Source organism: Anolis sagrei, chromosome 8 (genome assembly GCF_037176765.1).
Source record: "Anolis sagrei isolate rAnoSag1 chromosome 8, rAnoSag1.mat, whole genome shotgun sequence".
Classification (NCBI taxonomy): domain Eukaryota; kingdom Metazoa; phylum Chordata; class Lepidosauria; order Squamata; family Dactyloidae; genus Anolis; species Anolis sagrei.
The window spans coordinates 1,220,001-1,241,526 of record NC_090028.1 but is presented as its reverse complement, the minus strand read 5'-3'; the positions used below and the strand labels follow the sequence as shown (position 1 = coordinate 1,241,526).

Sequence of the window (21,526 nt, the reverse complement as noted above, 5' to 3'; positions counted from 1 at the left end):
GTGGCTTCCATTTCATGTACTGGGCAGGGAGGAGTTCTTGGTCAGCTCTCGAACACGGCACGGTAATACCTGGCTCAGGGCTATTTCTGTCCGCAGAGTGGCCGGTTGCTTATGTTAAGCTGCTAAGAAGCGACGGCTTGCTGTGCATCGAAGGCAAGCCAGAGAAACCAGGTGCCTCATGTCATGGAACTGGGTCTTTACTGGAAGCACAAGTGCTGCAAAGTGGGGTGAAATTCAGCAGTAATGAGCCCCCTGAAATCAAAGGTGATTACATTGCAAAACCTGAGGAATGTATTTATTTATTTACAGTATTTATATTCTGACCTTCTCAGGGCAGATCACAAAGCACATATACATGGCACACATTCAATGCCATAGACACAAAACATATATAGATGGAGACAGAGAGGCTATTTAACTTCCCAGCTTCATGAGGGGATGCTTTTTGAATTCCGGCCACCGGGGGAGCTGTCGCTTCACCGTCCACTTGTGACACCGATGGAGTACTTCCTCATTCTTTTGCACGCTGCTGGAGAGTTTTATGGTGTTCTAAATTAGTTAAATTAGCCTCCACATGTGACACCGATGGAGTACTTCCTCATCCTTTTGCACGCTGCTGGAGAGTTTTATGGTGTTTCAAATTAGTTAAATGAGCCTCCACTTGTGACACCGATGGAGTACTTCCTCATTCTTTTGCACGCTGCTGGAGAGTTTTATGGTATTCTAAATTAGTTAAATTAGCCTCCACATGTGACACCGATGGAGTACTTCCTCATTCTTTTGCACACTGCTGGAGAGTTTTATGGTGTTCTAAATTAGTTAAATTAGCCTCCACATGTGACACCGATGGAGTACTTCCTCATTCTTTTGCACACTGCTGGAGAGTTTTATGGTGTTTTAAATTAGTTAAATCTACCTTGAGGAGAGAAAGAGAATTCCACCTGCTTTGCTTTGCTTTCCTTCTGCAGGGGGGTCGGATGCTGGGTTGGATCGAGAAGGTGGTGCCCCACCCCCCAGAAGCCTCTCCCGTCCAGGTCGTGGTAGAGAAGGACCCGGAAAAGCCCTCCGCAGACACCAGGAGTTGGCTGGCCAGGCAGGTGAGTGGATGAGCAACCCTCAGGTAAGGCTAAGGCACTGGCGCTGTGCTTTCGGACCTTAAATAGGAGCACCTGAGCTTAATGTTCGGGTCACAAAAAAACTGGCAATGGGGAAAGTTTTTGGAATGCCACCTAGTGGCTGTTTTAGGTATTGATAATAATAATAATGATGGGGAGATATCTATATAAATAAAAATGTAATGTTAGTTTGTGGGATTAACAGAACTCAAAAACCACTGGACGAATTGACACCAAATTTGGGCACAAGACACCTAACAACGCAATGTATGTCCTTCACTCAAAAAATTGATTTTGTCATTTGGGAGTTGTAGTTGCTGGGATTTATAGTTCACCTACAATCAAAGAGCATTCTGAACTCCACCAACGATGAAATTGAACCAAACTTGGCACATAGTTCTCCCATGACCAACAGAAAATACTGGAAGGGTTTGGTGGGCAGTGTCCTTTGGTTTTGGAGTTGTAGTTCACCTCCATCCAGGGATCACTGTGGACTCAAATAAGGATGGATCTGGGCCAAACTCTACACGAAGACTCAGTATGCCCAAATGGTGGAGTTTGGGGGAAATAGAATCTTGGCATTTGGGAGTTGTAGTTGCTGGGATTCATAGTTCACCTTCAATCACAGAGCATTCTGAACCCCACCAACGATAGAATTGGACAAACCTCCCACACAGAACCCCCATGCGGGCCACAGCAACACGTGGAAGGGGACGGCTAGTTGGAAATACAGATATTGATACATATTTATTTATTTAATTTGACTTGTATACCGCTACTCCCAATTTGGCTCGGAGCGGTTTACAGCAGTAGATTAAAACAATACAATTAACTTTAAAATACAATAAAAACAAGAACAGACATAGTCCCGAGTTAGTGTCAGCCTGTTTGTGTATACATTATATATTGTGTATACATTACAAGCACTGAAATATAGAAAAATCAGGTTCTCTGTATTAGGAAGACAAGCTGACAGGCCAGAAAGAATGCTGAAAGAGATCTGTGTTGAAAGGGGGAAGAAAAGGAGGGCATATTATCTATACAGAGACTGGAACAGCATAGCCCAGGCCATACCTTCTTACTTCTAAAAAGTAAGGAGTGATCTCCCTCCCTCCTGACAGGTCAAAGTAGGCCCCTTGATGGATTGGTGTAAGGTGTAAGCTGTTTTAGAAAAAAATTAGAGACATGCCTCTTCTCACCCCGACAGGGACTCAGGGCAGAGCACATCATAGATACAGCAAACATTCAATGACTGTAGTACAACGTAACAAGCTGACAACCACGAAAGTTTTCTGAATGCCACCTAGTGGCTGTTTTGGGCATTGATAAAAGTTAGTAGTGCAATGTAACAAACTGGAAAGTTTTCTGAGAGCCATCTAGTGGCTGTTTGAGGCATTGACAACTCTGTCATACAGTACAACACACTAGTGACATGGAAAGTTTTCTGAACACCACCTAGCGTCTGTTGTAGGCATTGATGTGACTCAGTTGGAACCACAGAGTGTCTCTGATGAGGATGATGGGACTCAGGTTCACAGCTTGATTCAAAATGTCCCTGTTATAGACAGTGAAGAAATGCAGTTTCCCACAACAAGGAATGAGAGTGTTGATACTGAAACGAGCCAGGTGCAGGTGCAGATTGACTCAGAGAAGGAGGACAGGTCTCAGCCTGATAGGAGGCAGGGAGGCAACCAGGCAGACACTAACGAGCAGCCTGACCTTGATGAAATGGGAATCTTAGATCGGGCTGACTGTTTGGAATTCAGAGTTCGAAGGAGTGTGAGAATAGCTAACAGGAAGGAGGCCAGAGAAACGCCTTCATGTTTTGCAAAGTGTATTAAGCAGTGTGTTTGAGACAAAATCTTTGTCAAAGCAACTTTATGTTTTACCAAGAAGCTTGCCTTTCCTTATATGGATTATCTTGCAGTCCTTGTGTTCATGTTTTCAGGACTTTGTCATGTTCTCTTGGGTTTTTGTTTTGCTGGTGCCTTTTTGGATTAATCTTCAAGGTGCTTTTTTATATTGATCTTTTGAAGCATTAACGGTGCTTTTAAGAACTTTTTACCTTTTATTTTTAATAAACTATAAAGACTTTTGGCTGTGTGCAGTTTGGTGTTTTTCCACAAGGTGAATCTACTCTGAGGTGCGACAATTGACACTATTTATTTATTTATTTATTTATTTATTTAAAAGCTTTGTATTCCGCCCTTCTCACCTCGAAGGGGACTCAGGGCAGAGCACAACATAAATACAGCAAACATTCAATGTCTGTAGTGCAACGTGACAAGCTGACAACCACGAAAGTTTTCTGAATGCCACCTAGTGGCTGTTTTAGGCATTGACACGAGTTTGTAGTGTTGCGTAACAAACTGACAACCAGGAAAGTTTTCTGAATGCCGCCTTGTGAAGGTGCTGAAGGTGCTCTTCGATGCCCGCCGGTCTTTCTGATGCTTCTTTTCTTTCTTTTTTCCATCCTCAAAGCTACCAGAACCACAGCCGGGCAGACTAGCAGAAGGTAAGGTCCTGGGGAAGGGAGAGGGGGCGATTTGGGAGCCATTTGGCCAGTGTTTGTGAGATGGTTTCATCCTTTTTGTCATGGAGAAGAAGGGTGGTTTCCACGATCCTCCTCCATTCCTTGTTGCTTTGAAGATGGCCTTTGTGCGCATGCAAAACATGCTCTCGCTCCACACAAGGCCAGGCTTGGGGCATTCACACAATAGCCATGGCTATGCTTTGGAGCCTCCATAAGACCCACTGGCCAAGCAAATGGTAATAATCTGCTCCAGAAGTTATAATAATCTATGCAGTTAGATCTGCTTGCACAGATCTGCTTACCTTGACACAATCATATAGGTTGTTCTAGATATCATCAGTATTATTATTATTATTATTATTATTATTATTGGCCAGTGGAGTGTATATATAATGTCCAGAATGGGAGAAAGGACCCTTGTCTGTTTGAAGCAATTGTGAATGTTGCGGTTAGCAATCTTGATTAGTATTGATTAGCCATGAAGTTTGCAAAGTCAATCACTGAGGGGATCTGCATAGAGGTAGCCTGGCCTCTGTTGCCTGGAGGCACCCTCTGTGGAATAATATCCAGGGTGGGAGAAATGACCTTTGTCTTTTTGAAGCAATAGTGAACGTTGCAATTAGCAAGCTTGATTAGTATTGAGTAGCCATGAAGTTTGAAAAGTCAATCAGTGAGGGTATCTGCATAGAGGTAGCCTGGTTGTTGTTGCCTGGAGGCACCCTGTGTGGAATAATGTCCAGGGTGGGAGAAAGAACCTTTGCCTCTTTGAAACAAGTGTGAATGTTGCAATTAGCAAGCGTGATGATTAGCATTGAGTAGCCTTGCAGCTGCAAAGTCAATCAGTGAGGGTCTCTGCATAGAGGTAGCCTGGTTGTTGTTGCCTGGAGGCACCCTCTGTGGAATAATATCCACATATCCTCTGCATAGAGGTAGCCTGGCAACAGAGGCCAGGCTACCTCTATGCAGAGACCCTCACTGATTGACTTTGCAAACTTCATGGCCACTCAATGCTAATCAAGCTTGCTAACTGCAACATTCACAGTTGCTTCCAACAGACAACGCTTCTTTCTCCCACCCTGAACGCTATATATACACTCCTCTGGCCATTATGCATAAATGCAGGCAAAACGTCTGGAGAGAATGCTGCTGGAGGAACTTAATGGTGTTTGTGTCCATTCCAGGGAAGAAGCAAGAAGATTCCAATGAGTCCCAGGATTCTGGATCCACACCAAAAAGGTATTTATTCGCCACGGATTTTATGCTTTTTGGGAGGTATCTATGGGAGTGTTGAAACGCAGGCTGTGTGGCCATCTGTCAGGAAGGATCGGATGGTGTCTTGGACCAGATGGATCTTGTGGGGTTCTCTTCCAACTGTAGGAGTCTTTTAGTCGATCAGCCTGTTTCTCCATGAACTTACTAATGTCTATGAAGCTGGGTGGCCATCTGTTGGGAGGGATCGGATTGTGTATTGGACTGTGTGGCCCTTGGGAGTGTCTTACCCCTCTAGAATCATTTGGAAGTGGTTGGATGGCCATCTGTCAAGAGGGATCAGATTGTGTATTGGACTGGATGGCCCTTGGGAGAATCATTTGGAAGTGGTTGGATGGCCATCTGTCGAGGGGGATCAGGTTGTGTATTGGACTGGATGGCCCTTGGGAGTGTCTTACCCCTCATTTGGAAGTGGCTGGATGGCCATCTGTCGGGAGTGATCGGATTGTGTATTGGACTGGATGGCCCTTGAGAGTATCTTACCCCTCTAGAATAAATTTGAAGTGGCTGGATGGCCATCTGTCGGGAGTGATCGGATTGTGTATTGGACAGGATGGCCCTTGGGAGTGTCTTACCCCTCTAGAATCATTTGGAAGTGGCTGGATGGCCATTTGTCGAGAGGGATCAGATCGTATATTGGACTGGATGGCCCTTGGGAGTGTCTTAACCCTCTAAAATCATTTGGAAGTGGCTGGATGGCCATCTGTCGGGAGGGATCGGATTGTGTATTGGACTAGGATGGCCCTTGAAAGTGTCTTACCCCTCTAGAATAATTTGGAAGTGGCTGGATGGCCATCTGTCGAGAGGGGTCCGATTGTGTATTGGACTGGATGGCCCTTGGGAGTGTCTTACCCCTCTTGAATAATTTGGAAGTGGCTGGATGGCCATCTCTCGGGAGGGTTCGGATTGTGTATTGGACTGAGTGACCCTTGGGAGTGTCTTACCCCTCTGAAATCATTTGGAAGTGGCAGGATGGCCATCTGTCAGGAGGGATCGGAGCGTGTCTCCCTGTATATAGAAGGGGGCTGGACTGGATGTCCTTTGGGGTTCCCTTCCATTGATATGCTTCCTCTTTGCAGCCCTGGCCGGGCAGTGGTGGCCTGGATCTCTCAGGGCCTGGGGAGGGTCATCCCGCAGCCGGCCGTACAGGACGTACACCCCTCCCTCCAGGCCGTGGCCAAGAGCTTCGAGGCCAGCATGGACATCCAGGACGTGGTCAGTTTCCCCATTATTATTATTATTATTATTATTATTATTATTATTTATTAATATCCCATTTTATTCCACAATGTAGATGCACCCTAGACATGATGATCCATAGGACAATCCCATGAGTTGTTGTTGTTGTTGTTGTTATTGTCATCCCCTTTGCATGCTCAAACGTGTGGTTTAATCCTACGGCTTTCGATCCTTGTCTTTTGCAGACCGAAGTCCAGGAACTGAACGACGGAGACGAGTTCGGATTCGGTAAGAGTTCTGTGCCTCTCTCAAGAGGTTTAGGTACTAAATCCATGGTTCTAAAGTACTTACAAAACTAAAGTTCTGGTGGTGAAAATTTCAGAACTCTAACAAAACTTTCAAAATTTCATTATTATTTCATTATTGGTGATTTTTATGACAGAACCTATTAGGAACTGCCATTTATAATGAAATTTTGAAAGTTTTGTTAGGGTTCTGAAATTTGCTAAAGTTCTGGTGGTGAAAATTTCAGAACTCTAACACAACTTTCAAAATTTCATTATTATTTCATTATTGGTGATTTTTATGAGAACCTATTAGGAACTGCCATTTATAATGGAAATTTTTCCATGGTTCTAAATGGTTCTAAAGTACTAACAAAACTAAAGTCCTAGTGGTGAAAATTTCAGAACTCTAACAAAACTTTCAAAATTTCATTATAAATGGCAGTTCCTAATAGGTTCTGTCATAAAAATCACCAATAACAAAATGATAATGAAATTTTGAAAGTTGTGTTAGAGTTCTGAAATTTTCACCACCAGATCTTTAGCAAATTTCAGAACTCTAACATGGCTTTCAAATTTTCATTATAAATGGCAGTTCCTAATAGGTTCTGTCATAAAAATCACCAATAATGAAATAATAATCAAATTTGGAAAGTTTTGTTAGAGTTCTGAAATTTTCACCACCAGAATTTCAGAACTCTAACATGGCTTTCAAAATTTCATTATAAATGGCAATTCCTAATAGGTTCTGTCATAAAAATAACCAATAACGAAATAATAATGAAATTTTGAAAGTTGTGTCAGAGTTTTTGCTAAAAGAGTTTTTGCTAAAGTTCTGGTGGTGAAAATTTCAGAACTCAAACAAAACTTTCAAAATTTCATTATAAATGGCAGTTCCTAATAGGTTCTGTCATAAAAACCACCAATAACGAAATAATAATGAAATTTGGAAAGTTGTGTTTGAGTTCTGAAATTTTCAACACCAGAACTTTAGAAGCAAAGCACCAGCGCCCCCTAGTGTTCACCACCAGATCTTTAGTTTTGTAAGTACTTTAGAACAATTTAGAACAGTGGTTCTCAACCTTTCTAGCACCGTGACCCCTAAATATGCTTCCTCGTGTTGTGGTGACCCCCAACCATAAAATTATTTTCGTTGCTCCTTTATAACTGTAATTTTGCTACTGTTACGAATCGTAATGTAAATATGTGATAGGCAGGGTGTGTTTTTATTGTTACAAATTCAACATAATTAAAGCATTGTGATTGTTGCAACTCAGGGTAGTTTCACCTTGCTCCCAAACACCACCATAGATTTTGTAGTGTATTGAGAAAAAAAGCAAAACATAGAATAAGAAATGCAAAAGTTCCACAAGCAGGACAGAGGCTTAAATGCAAAAACGCAGTTCCCAAGATCCAAAGGTAAAAACATGAAGCATAATCCTTTAGGCAATGATCAAACAAGATTGAAAAACTGTGAAACACAAGACCCAAAATCCCAGATTCAGGAAGCCAAAAGCGTGCTGCTTAAAGCCAAGGTTAATCCCTAGAAGTTTGCATGGAAAGAGCCACGTTGAACTGACAACTCCCGTTTGTCAGCCAGAAGGCTAAATACCCTTTGCAATCATGAACGCATTGCGATGACCCTTGGCCGACTTGGCTTCTCGCTTACCAGCTAAGCGAGAGCTCCTCCGGACTGTGAATTCTAAGCGTTCTTGCCTGCTCATTATTTCACTATCTTCAAGGCTCTCTTTATCTTGGTCCAGCTGGACTAGATCACCGTGGGAAGGCTGGGGAGGCGAAGACCACTCCACCTGGCCGTTATCTCTCCCACTGACATTCTTTTCCCCGAGAACTGACTTGATGTTTCCCCTGCTGCACTTTCTGAGGCAGGCACAACAGAAATCTGAATCCCATCATCCTCTTCATCAGGGAACTCTGGTTTACAAGACCCACAGGGTTCAGTATCAGACTCAGAATCAAACTGAGTCACAATAGTGATTAATCAGAAAAAAATATATTTGAGGGAGTATGGAAAACAGATGATGGGATTTGCAGTACCTTCAACCGATTCAGCTCTGACTTCCACAGACCACTGAGACCTCCACACAGAACTCCCATGTCAAACGAAAAATACTGGAGGGGTTTGGGAGGAATTGGCAGTGATTTAGGGGAGATGTAGTTCACCTACATCTGGAGAGCATTGTGAACCCAAACAACTATGGATCTGGACCAAACGTGGCACGAATATTCAATATGCCCAAATTTGAACACTGGTGGAGTCTGGGGGAAATAAACCCTGACATTTAGGAGTTGCAGTTGCTTGGATGTATAGTTCACCTGCCACCCAAGAGCATTCTGAACTTCACCAACAATTGAATTGAACTAAACTTGGCATACAAGACTCCCATGACCAACAGAAAATACTGGAGACATCGGGAGAAAATAGACCCTGACATTTGGGAGTTGCAGTTGCTTGAGAATATAGTTCCCCTGTCATTAAAGAGCATTCTGAACTCCGACAATCATGGAATTGATCCAAACCTGGCATACAGAACTCCCATGACCAACATAAAATACTGGAGAAGTTTGCGGAAAATATACATATCTTGACAATTGGGAGTTGCTGTTGCTTGGTGCATTCTGGAGTCTGGGCCCAGATCCGGCAGGGAGGCTCGTACCTCCGGCAAACCTGGCAGGGGGTGAGAGCCGGGCACAGGAGGATCCCCCATGCGGCCTGGCTTTACATGGAGCCTCTTGCTGCCGGCCGGCGGGAGAGCAATCGAGGCTTTGCATGAAGCGGCCCTCACCTAACCTGCGCCCAGGGGCGGCTCATCCATTACGCAAAGTAAGCAGTCGCGGTAGAGTTGATGTTGCCCAGGGGCGCTCTTGGGGAAAAATAGACCTTGACATATGCGAGTTGTAGTTACTGGGATGTATAGTTCACCTACAATCAAAGAGTAGGGCTGGACAATTCGTTTCGTTAATTCGTAATTCGTTAAAAAATTCGTTAATTTTTGAATTACGAAACGATTACAAAACATTTTTTTTAACCTGGAAGTGTTTTTAAATATCGAAACGGCAGGCGCCAAAAATTTTTGTATTTCCGTCCATTTCGGAAATACGTACGATGGCCGCCTGCCGATGCTTGCTGAGAGGGGCTAGCGAGCGGCGAGCGAGAGGGGCGAGCGAGAGGGGCAAGCGAGCGGCGAGCGAGAGGGGCGAGCGAGCGGCGAGCGAGAGGGGCGAGCGAGCGGCGAGCGAGAGGGCCCGCCAGAGTGAGTGCCTGCCTTCCCTCCTTAATAATAATTAATAATAATTAATCCCTATTCTACTAAATTAATAATTAAATTTAAAAAATATTTAAAAAATATTGAAAAAAAAAAGGGCGCCATCTTTACAAAATGTTTTGTAAATATTTACGAAATTTCGTAAATACCAAAACTTTTTTTCGGGAAAGTTTTGTAATTATTTTAAATATTGAAACAAAAAAAACCCCCAATTACAAATCGATTTTAGAAACAAATTTTTGCGTTGTTACCCAAGCCTATCAAAGAGCATTCTGAACTCCACCAATGATGGAATTGAACCAAATGTGACAAACAGAAAATATATATCAGTGATTGGTTGAGGGACACACACACCAAAATACTGTTTGCTTACCATTGAAAATTACCTAGGGCCACCTCTGCCCACGCCCCTGAGGAGGCAGAGGGGGCAGGACCAACCAAGATGCCTTCGCGACCCCCAGAAAATGGCCCAGCGACCCTCCTGGTGGTCGCGACCCCCATGTTGAGAACCGCTGATTTAGAAACCATGGATTGCACATGCCTAGTACTTATTTCTCAAGGTGTGCCGGGCAGGAATGAATGGCCGACCATTCCTTACCTTGTTGGCCTTTCCTTTCCAGAGGTGACCGACCTGGACAACGAGGACGACGAAGGAAACAACTTGCCGTCCGACTCCGATCAACATCCATTGGGAGAAATGTAAACGCATCCCTCAAATCTCATAGAAATGACCCAGAAATTGATATTATGGGTGACGAGGATCCCTTTCTTTAGAGGCAGGAGATAGATGCATTTTTTCCATAACACGATTGTTGTTCCCGGATTATAATTACTATTATTTCCTAATTAGTTCTATCATAAACACATGGGAAAAGTTTATGAAACCACAATGTCTTTCATACCTGGAGTTTGGCTCACCTGAACAGCTTTGTGTTCCAACAAAGAGACGAAAGCAGGATCGTCATCATAATTTTAACAATATTAATAATATTATAATTATATCGTATTATTAATAACATAATTATATTGTATTATCATTATAATATAATAAAAATATAATTATATGTATATTACAATAATATTATAATTATGATTTTTATATTTTAATAATATTAATATTATTATATGATAAATATTAATATTATTATATGATAATAATTATTAGCCGTCCCATGCCATGCAAATAATATTATAATTATAATTATATTGTATTATTATTATAATACAATAAAAATATAATAATAAATATATTGCAATACTATATTATAATTGTGATTTTTATATTTTAGTAATATTAATATTATTATATGATAATAATTACTAGCTGTCCTATGCCACGTGAATATTATAATGATAATTATATTGTATTATCATTATAATATAATAAAAATATAATTATAAGTATACTACAATAATATTATAATTATGATTTCTATATTTTAATATTAATATTATTATATTATAATAATTACTAGCCGTCCCATATCACGTGAATATTATAATTATAATTATATTGTATTATCGTGATAATATAATAAAAATATAATTATAAATATATTACAATAATATTATATTATAATTATGATTTTTATATTTTAATAATATTAACATTATTATATTATAATAATTACTAGCCGTCACATGCCACACGAATATTATAATTATGATTTTTATATTTTAATAATATTAATATTATTATAATAATTTCTAGCCATCCCCTGCCATGCATTGCTGTGGCCCAGTCTGCGTATATGTGTTTTGTGTGTGTATATTTGTATGTATATATTTGTCTATATGTGTATATATGTGGTTTTGTATATGTAAAAATATAATTAATAGAATAATATTATATTATAATTATGATTTTTTATATTTTAATAATATTAATATTATTATGATAATTACTAGCTGTCCCCTGCCATGCATTGCTGCGGCTCGGTCCGTGTATATGTGTTTTGTGTGTGTATATATATGTGTATATATGTGGTTTTGTGTATTTTTTGCCTTTTAAAGTCCCTTCTGTTGTGTTTTTCAGTGTATTTATGAGTGATGGTCACTCGTTGGCCTGAGAGGTGTCTTGTGTCCAAATTTGGTGTAACAAAGTAGCAGCAGAGTAGCAAAGTGCATGGGCAGATGCCTTCATTGTGTCTGGTTGTGATCCCCAGGTTGTGCCAGTCAGCTTTCGTGCAATATTATTTCTAGCACCTACTTTTTGTTTGACAGTTAGGTAGTGCTTCTTGTAAATAAGAGCATGGTCCAGAGTGACCCCCAGGTATTTGGGTGTGCTGCAATGCTCCAGTGGGATTCCTTCCTTCCCAGGTAGTAATTCTCAGAGCTCGAGATGCTTGTCTGTTCTTACGGCGAAAAGCACACGTCTGTGTTTTAGATGGATGAGGAATCAGCTGGTTTTCCCTGTAATAGGCAGTAAGAGCACCTAAAGCTTTGGAAAGATTCCGTTCAACCATTTCAAAGCTCCCTGCTTGGGCGGTGATGACATGATCATCAGCGTAGATGAAACTCTCTGTCCCTTCTGGCAGTGGCTGGTCATTTGTGTAGATGTTGAACATGGATGGAGCAAGCACGCTCCCCTGAGGCAGGCCGTTCTTCTGTTCCCGCCATCTGCTTCTCTGCCCCTGGAACTCAACAAAAAAGCTCCTGTTTTGTAGCAGGTTTCCTATGAGGGGTGAGGTGGTCATCCTTTGTGCCTGATTCTTTCTCGTTTCTCTCTGCCAGCGGAGGGAAGAAGGTGCTGACTTGGCTGGCGCAAGGCTTTGAGAAAATCATGCCGCATCCAGGCTACACGGGGTATGTGGAGGTAAGCGGCGGAAACACTGTCCAAAACACATGGACTGGGATGTCTTCCGTGCAGCCTCCCAGCTGTTGCAGTGTAGATGCGCCCTGTGTGAATGCTGGCCAGGAATCCACACAGGATTCAAGTTCTCAATGCGCTCTTCTCCCTTTCTCTTCCAGGAAGGGGATTCGGACTCAGAGGCCGGTGAGTACACACATCCTCTCCAAAGCAGATCTTCTCTCCAAAGACCTTTTTGCAAACTCTACAAACAGTGCTTTTGCGGTGTTTGTAGTTACCACAAAATTATAAATATATTACAATAATATAATATTATAATTATAATATTTTAATGTATTGTCGAAGGCTTTCATGGCCGGAATCACTGGGTTGTTGTAGGTTTTTCCAGGCTATATGGCCATGTTCTAGAGGCATTCTCTCCTGACGTTTCGCCTGCCTCTATGGCAAGCATCCTCAGAGGTAGTGAGGTCTGTTGGAAGTAGGAAAAAGGGTTTATATATCTGTGGAATGACCAGGGTGGGACAAAGGACTCTTGTCTGCTGGAACTAGGGGTGAATGTTTCAACTGACCATCTTAATTAGCATTTGATTGCCTAGAAGTGCCTGGAGCAATCTGCAAAAATGCTAATCAAATGCTAATCAAGGTGGTCAGTTGAAACATTCACACCTAGCTCCAGCAGACAAGAGTCCTTTTGAAACGGCAGGTAGAAGGTTTGAGGAAAAGAGACAAAGAGAGATCCTGAGAACTGAAAAGCACGGCTTTATTCTCGGTTGGCGCCAACCGGATATGGACCCTCCTGGTAAGCCAGGAAAGAAGGGTTCAGAACAAAGGAAATCCTTGGTTTATATACCTTTTAAAATAATTATGCATGCATCATACAGACATCACAATGTGCGTCACAAAAATCTACTTTTACATTGACTTCAATCGCATATTTTCAAACTCAACACCTTGCCAATCTTCATTAGCATCCTTATCTGAAAAGTTGCTATTAATGAGGACCATCGCCAGAATGTCTACTAGACCTGATAGCAAGAGTCTCCATCCATCCTAAGATAAGGTCTTCATAGAATCATAGAATCATAGAATCAAAGAATTGGAAGAGACCTCCTGGACCATCATCCAGTCCAACCCCATTCTGTCAAGAAGCAGGAATATTGCATTCAAATCACCCCTGACAAATGGCCATCCAGCCCCTGTTTAAAAGCTTCCAAAGAAGGAGCCTCCACCACACTCCGGGGCAGAGAGTTCCACTGCTGAACGGCTCTCACAGTCAGGAAGTTCTTCCTCGTGTTCAGATGGAATCTCCTCTCTTGTAGTTTGAAGTCATTGTTCCATTGTGTCCTAGTCTCCAGGGAAGCAGAAAACAAGCTTGCTCCCTCCTCCTCCCTGTGGCTTCCTCTCACATATTTATCCATGGCCCTCATCATATCTCCTCTCAGCCTTCTCTTCTTCAGGCTAAACATGCCCAGTTCCCTAAGCCGCTCCTCATAGGGCTTGTTCTCCAGACCCTTGGTCATTTGAGTCGCCCTCCTCTGGACACATTCCAGCTTGTCAATATCTCTCTTGAATTGTGGTGCCCAGAATTGGACACAATATTCCAGATGTGGTCTAACCAAAGCAGAATAGAGGGGTAGCATTACTTCCTTAGACCTAGACACTAGGCTCCTCTTGATGCCTGAGGCCAAAATCCCATTGGCTTTTTTTGCCGCCACATCACATTCCTGGCTCATGTTTAACTTCCTTTCCACGAGGACTCCAAGATCTTTTCCCCACGTCCTGCTCTCAAGCCAGGCATTGTCCCCCATTCTGTATCTTTGCATTTCGTTTTTCCTGCCAAAGTGGAGTATCTTGCATTTGTCACTGTTGAACTTCATTTTGTTAGTTTTGGCTCATCATCTCCCTAATCTGTGGAGATCCCTTTGAATCCTGCTCCTGTCCTCTGGAGTCTTGGCTCTCCCTCCCAATTTGGTGTCGTCTGCAAACTTGATGATCCTGCCTTCTAGCCCTTCATCTAAGTCGTTAATAAAGATGTTGAACAGGACCGGGCCCAGGGGGGAACCCTGCGGCACTCCACTTGTCACTTCTTTCCAGGATGAAGAGGAGGAAGCCTTGGGGAGAATCACCCTCTGTGTTCGTCCACTTAACCCATTCCAGATCCACCTCACCGTAGTTTGGCCTCGCCCACATTGGACTAGTTTCCTTGCCAGAAGGTCATGGGGGACCTTGTCAAAGAAGGCCTTCCTGAAATCCAGGTACGCTCCATCCACGGCATCATTCCCCGCATCTACCCAGCTTGTAGCTCTATCGAAAAAAGAGATCAGATGAGTCTGGCATGACTTGTTTTTGATAAATCCATGTTGACTATTAGCGATGACCACATTTGTTTCTAAGTGTTTGCAGACCGCTTCCTTAACAATCTTTTCCAGAATCTTGCCCGGTATTGACGTGAGGCTAACCGGACATGGGTCATTGTTTGGGTCATCCTTTTTTCCCTTCTTGAAGATTGGGACCACATTGGCCCTCCTCCAATCTGCTGGAACTTCTCCTGTTCTCCAAGAACTCTCAAAGATGGTTGCCAATGGTTCTTCCTGAAACCTCTTAATGGCCACCTCATTAGTCTTCCAATAAGGTGCCTGGTACTGAGATGGGGCCTCTTGAAATCGGCCAGGATTCTAGACATTCCTTTTCCTAGATGCACGCCTCTCTAATTTTGCAGCTTTTAAGAAGTCAAGTGAAGTGAAGGCCATGCATACATACATACATTTCTCTTATATATTTTCTAACTCCTACTTCTAATATGGTTACATCAAATATATATTTTCCAATATGTGAATTATGTATTTTCATCAAGCCTTCATCACTTTGTCCCACCCTGGTCATTCCACAGATATATAAACCCTACTTTCCTAGTTCCAACAGACCTCACTGCCTCTGAGGATGCTTGCCATAGATGCAGGCGAAACATCAGGAGAAAATGCCTCTAGACCATGGCCATATTTTGAAATATGTTGAAACTTGAGATACTCAATGGAAAATGATTGCAAAATGTGGTATAGCAGGATGTCCCTTCCTTCTGCAAAGACAACCTTAGTCCAGTTTGGCAAACTTTCCCCATGTTTTAATGCTAGATCCAATTAGGAAATAGCACTGACCACCCAGGAACACAAATGGTGTTGTTGTTGTTGTTGTTATTATTATTATCTCCTTGTACAGAGATGACGGAGGAGACTGGAGCCCCCTTGCCAGGGAAGGACCCCTGCCCATCCGCCTCTCCTTGCTCCGCGGGAACCAAACACCGGACTTCCACGGCGAGCCAGTCCAGCCTCAGCGTCTCCCTGTTTCCCAGGAGCCTCGGGGGCGATGGGGTCAGGTACCTATCTATATTACAATCAATATATTTTTAATCAATATATTTATTAATATCGGCCTCCCTTTTGTAAGGGCATTGATTTCCCAAACCCTCCCTTCTGAAACTTTTGCTCAATCTGAAAGAAAAAACATGTGTTCAGCCTGCCACCTAGTGGCTGTTGTAGGCATGGACGGGAACCCAAAGTTCTAAAAGTTAGGAAACAAAGAGATTGAAGATAAAAAGTATAGAATAGGCACACACAAAAGTGTCAAGAAGAAGAAAAAAGAAACATAGAGAGGTATTATAATTATGACTGTTATTATTATTATTATTATTATTATTATTATTATTATGAGGGTTTGGGTGGGATAGAGGGCTATTTGGCCAACTCTAATTATTGTTATTGTTATTGTTATTGTTATTGTTGTTGTTGTTGTTGTTATTATTATTATTATTATTATTATTAGGGTTTGGGTGGGATAGAGGGCTATTTGGCTAACTCTAATTATTGTTATTGTTATGGTTGTTGTTGTTATTATTATTATTAGGGATTGAGTGGGATTGAAGACTATTTGGCCAACTACAATTATTGTTAATGTTATTGTTGTTATTGTTATTATTAAGGGCTATTTGGCAAACTGTAATTGTTATTGTTATTGCCGTTATTGTTGTTTTGTTGTTGTTGTTGTTGTTATTATTATTATTATTGTTGTTGTTGTTGTTCATTCGTTCAGTCGTCTCCGACTCTTCGTGACCTCATGGACCAGCCCACGCCAGAGCTCCCTGTCAGCTGTTACCACCCCCAGCTCCCTCAAGGTCAGTCCAGTCACTTCAAGGATGCCATCCATCCATCTTGCCCTTGGTCGGCCCCTCTTCCTTTTACCTTCCACTTTCCCCAGCATAATTGTCTTCTCTAGGCTTTGCTGTCTCCTCATGATGTGGCCAAAGTACTTCAACTTTGTCTCTAGTATCTTTCCCTCCAGTGAGCAGTCGGGCTTTATTTCCTGGAGGATGGACTGGTTGGATCTTCTCGCAGTCCAAGGCACTCTCAGAACTTTCCTCCAACACCACAGCTCAAAAGCATCTATCTTCCTTCGCTCAGCCTTCCCTAAGGTCCAGCTCTCACACCTGTAGGTGACTACAGGGAATACCATGGCTTTGACTAGGCAATGGATCTTGGTTGCCAGTCTGATGTCTCTACTCTTGACTATTTTATCGAGACTGGACATTGCTCTCCTCCCAAGAAGGAAGCGTCTTCTGATTTCCTGGCCACAGTCTGCATCTGCAGTAATCTTTGCACCTAGAAATACAAAGTCTGTCACGGCCTCCACGGTTTCTCCCTCTATTTTCCAGTTGTCAATCATTCTTGTTGCCATCATCTTGGTTTTTTTGACGTTTAGCTGCAACCCGGCTTTTGCGCTTTCTTCTTTCACCTTGATTAGAAGGCTCCTCAGCTCCTCCTCGCTTTCGGCCATCAGAGTGGTGTCATCTGCATATCTGAGGTTGTTAATGTTTCTTCCACCAATTTTCACCCCAGCTTTGCATTCATCCAGCCCCGCACATCCTCGCATGATGTGTTCTGCATACAAGTTAAAGAGGTTGGGTGAGAGGATGCAGCCTTGCCGGACGCCTTTCCCAATCTGGAACCAGTCTGTTGTTCCGTGGTCAGTTCTGACTGTTGCTCCTTGGTCCTTGGACAGATTCCTCAGGAGAGAGACAAGGTGGCTTGGTATGCCCATCCCACCAAGAACTTGCCACAATTTATTATGATCCACACAGTCAAAGGCTTTAGAATAGTCAATGAAGCAGAAGTAGATGTTTTTCTGAAACTCCCTGCCTTTCTCCATTCTCCAGCATCCGGATATTGGCAATCTGGTCTCTCGTTCCTCTGCCTTTTCTAAACCCAGCTTGAACATCTGGCAACTCTCGCTCCATGTATTGCTGGAGTCTTCTTTCTTGCAGGATCTTGAGCATTACCTTTCTGGCATGAGAAATAAGGGCCACTGTACGGAAGTTGAAGCAGTCTTTCGCATTTCCCTTTTTTGGTATGGGGATATAAGTTGATTTTTTCCAGTCTGATGGCCATTCTTGTGTTTTCCATATTTGCTGGCAAATGGCATGCATCACCTTGGCAGCATCATCTTTTAAGATTTTAAGATTATTATTATTATTGGGTGGGATTGAAGTCTGTTTGGCCAACTATAATTATTGTTAATGTTATTGTTGTTATTGTTATTATTGAGGGCTATTTGGCCAACTGTAATTATTGCTATTGTTATTGCTGTTGTTATTGTTGTTGTTGTTGTTATTATTATTATTATTATTATTATTAGGGATTGGATGAGATAGAGGGCTATTTGGCCAACTATAATTATTATTGTTGTTGTTGTTATTGTTATTATTAAGGGCTATTTGGCCAACTGTAATTGTTATTTTTATTGCCGTTATTGTTGTTTTGTTGTTGTTGTTGTTATTATTATTATTATTATTGGGTGGGATTGAAGTCTGTTTGGCCAACTATAATTACTCTTAATGTTATTGTTGTTATTATTGAGGGCTATTTGGCCAACTGTAATTATTGCTATTGTTATTGCTATTGTTATTGTTGTTGTTATTATTATTATTATTATTATTATTATTATTATTAGGGATTGGATGAGATAGAGGGCTATTTGGCCAACTATAATTATTGTTGTTGTTGTTGTTGTTGTTAGGGATTGGGTGGGATAGAGGACTATTTTGGCCAACTATAATTATTGTTATTGTTGTTGTTGTTGTTGTTAGGGATTGGGTGAGATTGAAGTCTATTTGGCTAACTATATTTATTGTTAATGTTATTGTTGTTATTGTTATTGTTATTACTGTTGTTATTGTTATTATTATTATTATTAGGGATTGGGTGGGATTGAGGGCTATTTGGCCAACTGTAATTATTGTTATTGTTATCGCTGTTATTGTTGTTATTGTTATTATTGAGGGCTATTTGGCCAACTGTAATTATTGTTATTGCTATTGCTGTTGCTGTTGTTATTATTATTATTATTATTATTAGGGATTGGGTGGGATTGAGGGCTACATGGCCAACTATAATAATTGTTGTTGTTGTTGTTGTTGTTGTTATTATTATTATTAGTGTGTTCGAATGGCTCTCTCAGGAACTGGAGAAAGTCATGCCGCACCCGGTCTCCAAAACAGACGAAAGTGGACAGGTGAGGGACACAAAAAGGTGTGTGTGTGTGTGTGTGTGTGTGTGTGGGCCTTATCTGTCTTTTGCAAGAGCAGCTAATGCCATCAGGGGTTCATGGAGTCCCCTTTCCTCTTGCAGCTGCCTGGGGGTGATAGGGAATGCAGTTGGGGGGTGGGTGGGAATAGGATGGGACTTGCAAGGAGCGTCTACACTGGAGAATGGATGCAGTTTGGCACCACTTGTCATGGTTACGGAATCCTGGGAGCTGTAGTAGAGCACACTAACTAGCTAGCTATCCATCACTTTCTCTCTCTATACATATATCCAGACTGTCTGTCTGTCCGTCCGTCTATTTCTCTGTCTATTTATTTATCTATCTCCCTATCTCTGTTTATCTATCCCCCTCTCTTTCTTTCTGTCTCTCTATTGCCCTATCTATCTATCTATCTATCTATCTATCTATCTATCTCCTTCCCTCCCTCCTTTCCCCTCTCTCTTTATCTGTCTTTCTGTCTGTCTCTCTTATTCTCTCTCTCTCTCTCTCTATCTATCTATTTCCTTTCCCTCCATCCCCCTCTGTCTCCTTATCTGTCTGTTTGTCTGTCTCCCTCTCTCCTTCCCTTTCTCTCTATTTATCCATCCATCCATATATCAATCCAACTATCTATTCTCTCATCTAGCTATCCATCCATCCTGTCTGTGTCTGTCTGTCTGTCCGTCTGTCTCTATCTATCTATCTATCTATCTATCTATCCATCAATCATCTATCTATTTACTCATCTATCCATCCTATCTATCTATCTATCTATCTATCATCTATCTATCTATCTATCTATCTATCTATCCACCCATTCATCTCTCTCTCTCTCTATCCATCCATCTATCTCCTTCTCTATCTACCTATCCATCCATATCCTTCTCTCTCTCTCTCTCTCTCTCTCTCTCTCTCTATCAATCCATCCATCTATCTCATTCTCTGTCTATCTATCTATCTATCTAGTATCTGTCTATCTCCTTCCCTCCCTCCTTTCCCCTCTCTCTTTATCTGTCTTTCTGTCTGTCTCTCTTATTCTCTCTCTCTCTCTCTCTCTCTCTCTATCTATTTCCTTTCCCTCCATCCCCCTCTGTCTCCTTATCTGTCTGTTTGTCTGTCTCCCTCTCTCCTTCCCTTTCTCTCTATTTATCCATCCATCCATATATCAATCCAACTATCTATTCTCTCATCTAGCTATCCATCCATCCTGTCTGTGTCTGTCTGTCTGTCCGTCTGTATCTATCTATCTATCTATCTATCTATCTATCTATCTATCTATCCATCAATCATCTATTTACTCATCTATCCATCCTATCTATATCTATCTATCTATCTATCTATCTATCTATCCACCCATTCATCTCTCTCTCTCTCTATCCATCCATCTATCTCCTTCTTTATCTATCTACCTATCCATCCATATCCTTCTCTCTCTCTCTCTCTCTCTCTCTCTCTATCAATCCATCCATCTACCTCATTCTCTGTCTATCTATCTATCTATCTATCTATCTGTCTATCTCCTTCCCTCCCTCCTTTCCCCTCTCTCTTTATCTGTCTTTCTGTCTGTCTCTCTTATTCTCTCTCTCTCTCTCTCTCTCTCTCTCTCTCTATTTCCTTTCCCTCCATCCCCCTCTGTCTCCTTATCTGTCTGTTTGTCTGTCTCCCTCTCTCCTTCCCTTTCTCTCTATTTATCCATCCTTCCATATATCAATCCAACTATCTATTCTCTCATCTAGCTATCCATCCATCCTGTCTGTGTCTGTCTGTCTGTCCGTCTGTCTCTATCTATCTATCTATCTATCTATCTATCTATCTATCTATCTATCCATCAATCATCTATCTATTTACTCATCTATCCATCCTATCTATCTATCTATCTATCTATCTATCTATCTATCATCTATCTATCTATCTATCTATCTATCCACCCATTCATCTCTCTCTCTCTCTATCCATCCATCTATCTCCTTCTCTATCTACCTATCCATCCATATCCTTCTCTCTCTCTCTCTCTCTCTCTCTCTCTCTCTCTCTATCAATCCATCCATCTATCTCATTCTCTGTCTATCTATCTATCTATCTAGTATCTGTCTATCTCCTTCCCTCCCTCCTTTCCCCTCTCTCTTTATCTGTCTTTCTGTCTGTCTCTCTTATTCTCTCTCTCTCTCTCTCTCTCTCTATCTATTTCCTTTCCCTCCATCCCCCTCTGTCTCCTTATCTGTCTGTTTGTCTGTCTCCCTCTCTCCTTCCCTTTCTCTCTATTTATCCATCCATCCATATATCAATCCAACTATCTATTCTCTCATCTAGCTATCCATCCATCCTGTCTGTGTCTGTCTGTCTGTCCGTCTGTTTCTATCTATCTATCTATCTATCTATCTATCTATCTATCTATCCATCAATCATCTATTTACTCATCTATCCATCCTATCTATCTATCTATCTATCTATCTATCTATCTATCTATCTATCTATCC

The 21,526-nt window shown here is 41.7% G+C and overlaps 1 protein-coding gene across 2 annotated transcripts in view; it reads left to right on the top strand.

Annotated features, from left to right (window-relative positions):
* LOC132783044 (cyclic nucleotide-gated channel beta-1-like) overlaps window positions 1-21,526 on the top strand; it is a 30,285-nt gene that overhangs the window by 6,441 nt on the left and 2,318 nt on the right. Inside the window, exons 3-12 of one of the 2 annotated variants that reach the window (XM_060788095.2) lie at window positions 969-1,097; window positions 3,597-3,630; window positions 4,830-4,884; window positions 5,997-6,132; window positions 6,342-6,384; window positions 10,288-10,366; window positions 12,401-12,482; window positions 12,638-12,662; window positions 15,693-15,849; window positions 18,962-19,037. In XM_060788095.2, coding sequence (XP_060644078.2) covers window positions 969-1,097; window positions 3,597-3,630; window positions 4,830-4,884; window positions 5,997-6,132; window positions 6,342-6,384; window positions 10,288-10,366; window positions 12,401-12,482; window positions 12,638-12,662; window positions 15,693-15,849; window positions 18,962-19,037 — 816 coding nt within the window. Of the gene's footprint in view, window positions 1-968; window positions 1,098-3,596; window positions 3,631-4,823; window positions 4,885-5,996; window positions 6,133-6,341; window positions 6,385-10,287; window positions 10,367-12,400; window positions 12,483-12,637; window positions 12,663-15,692; window positions 15,850-18,961; window positions 19,038-21,526 lie in introns of both variants that reach the window. The other variant, XM_060788094.2, reaches the window with a different exon arrangement.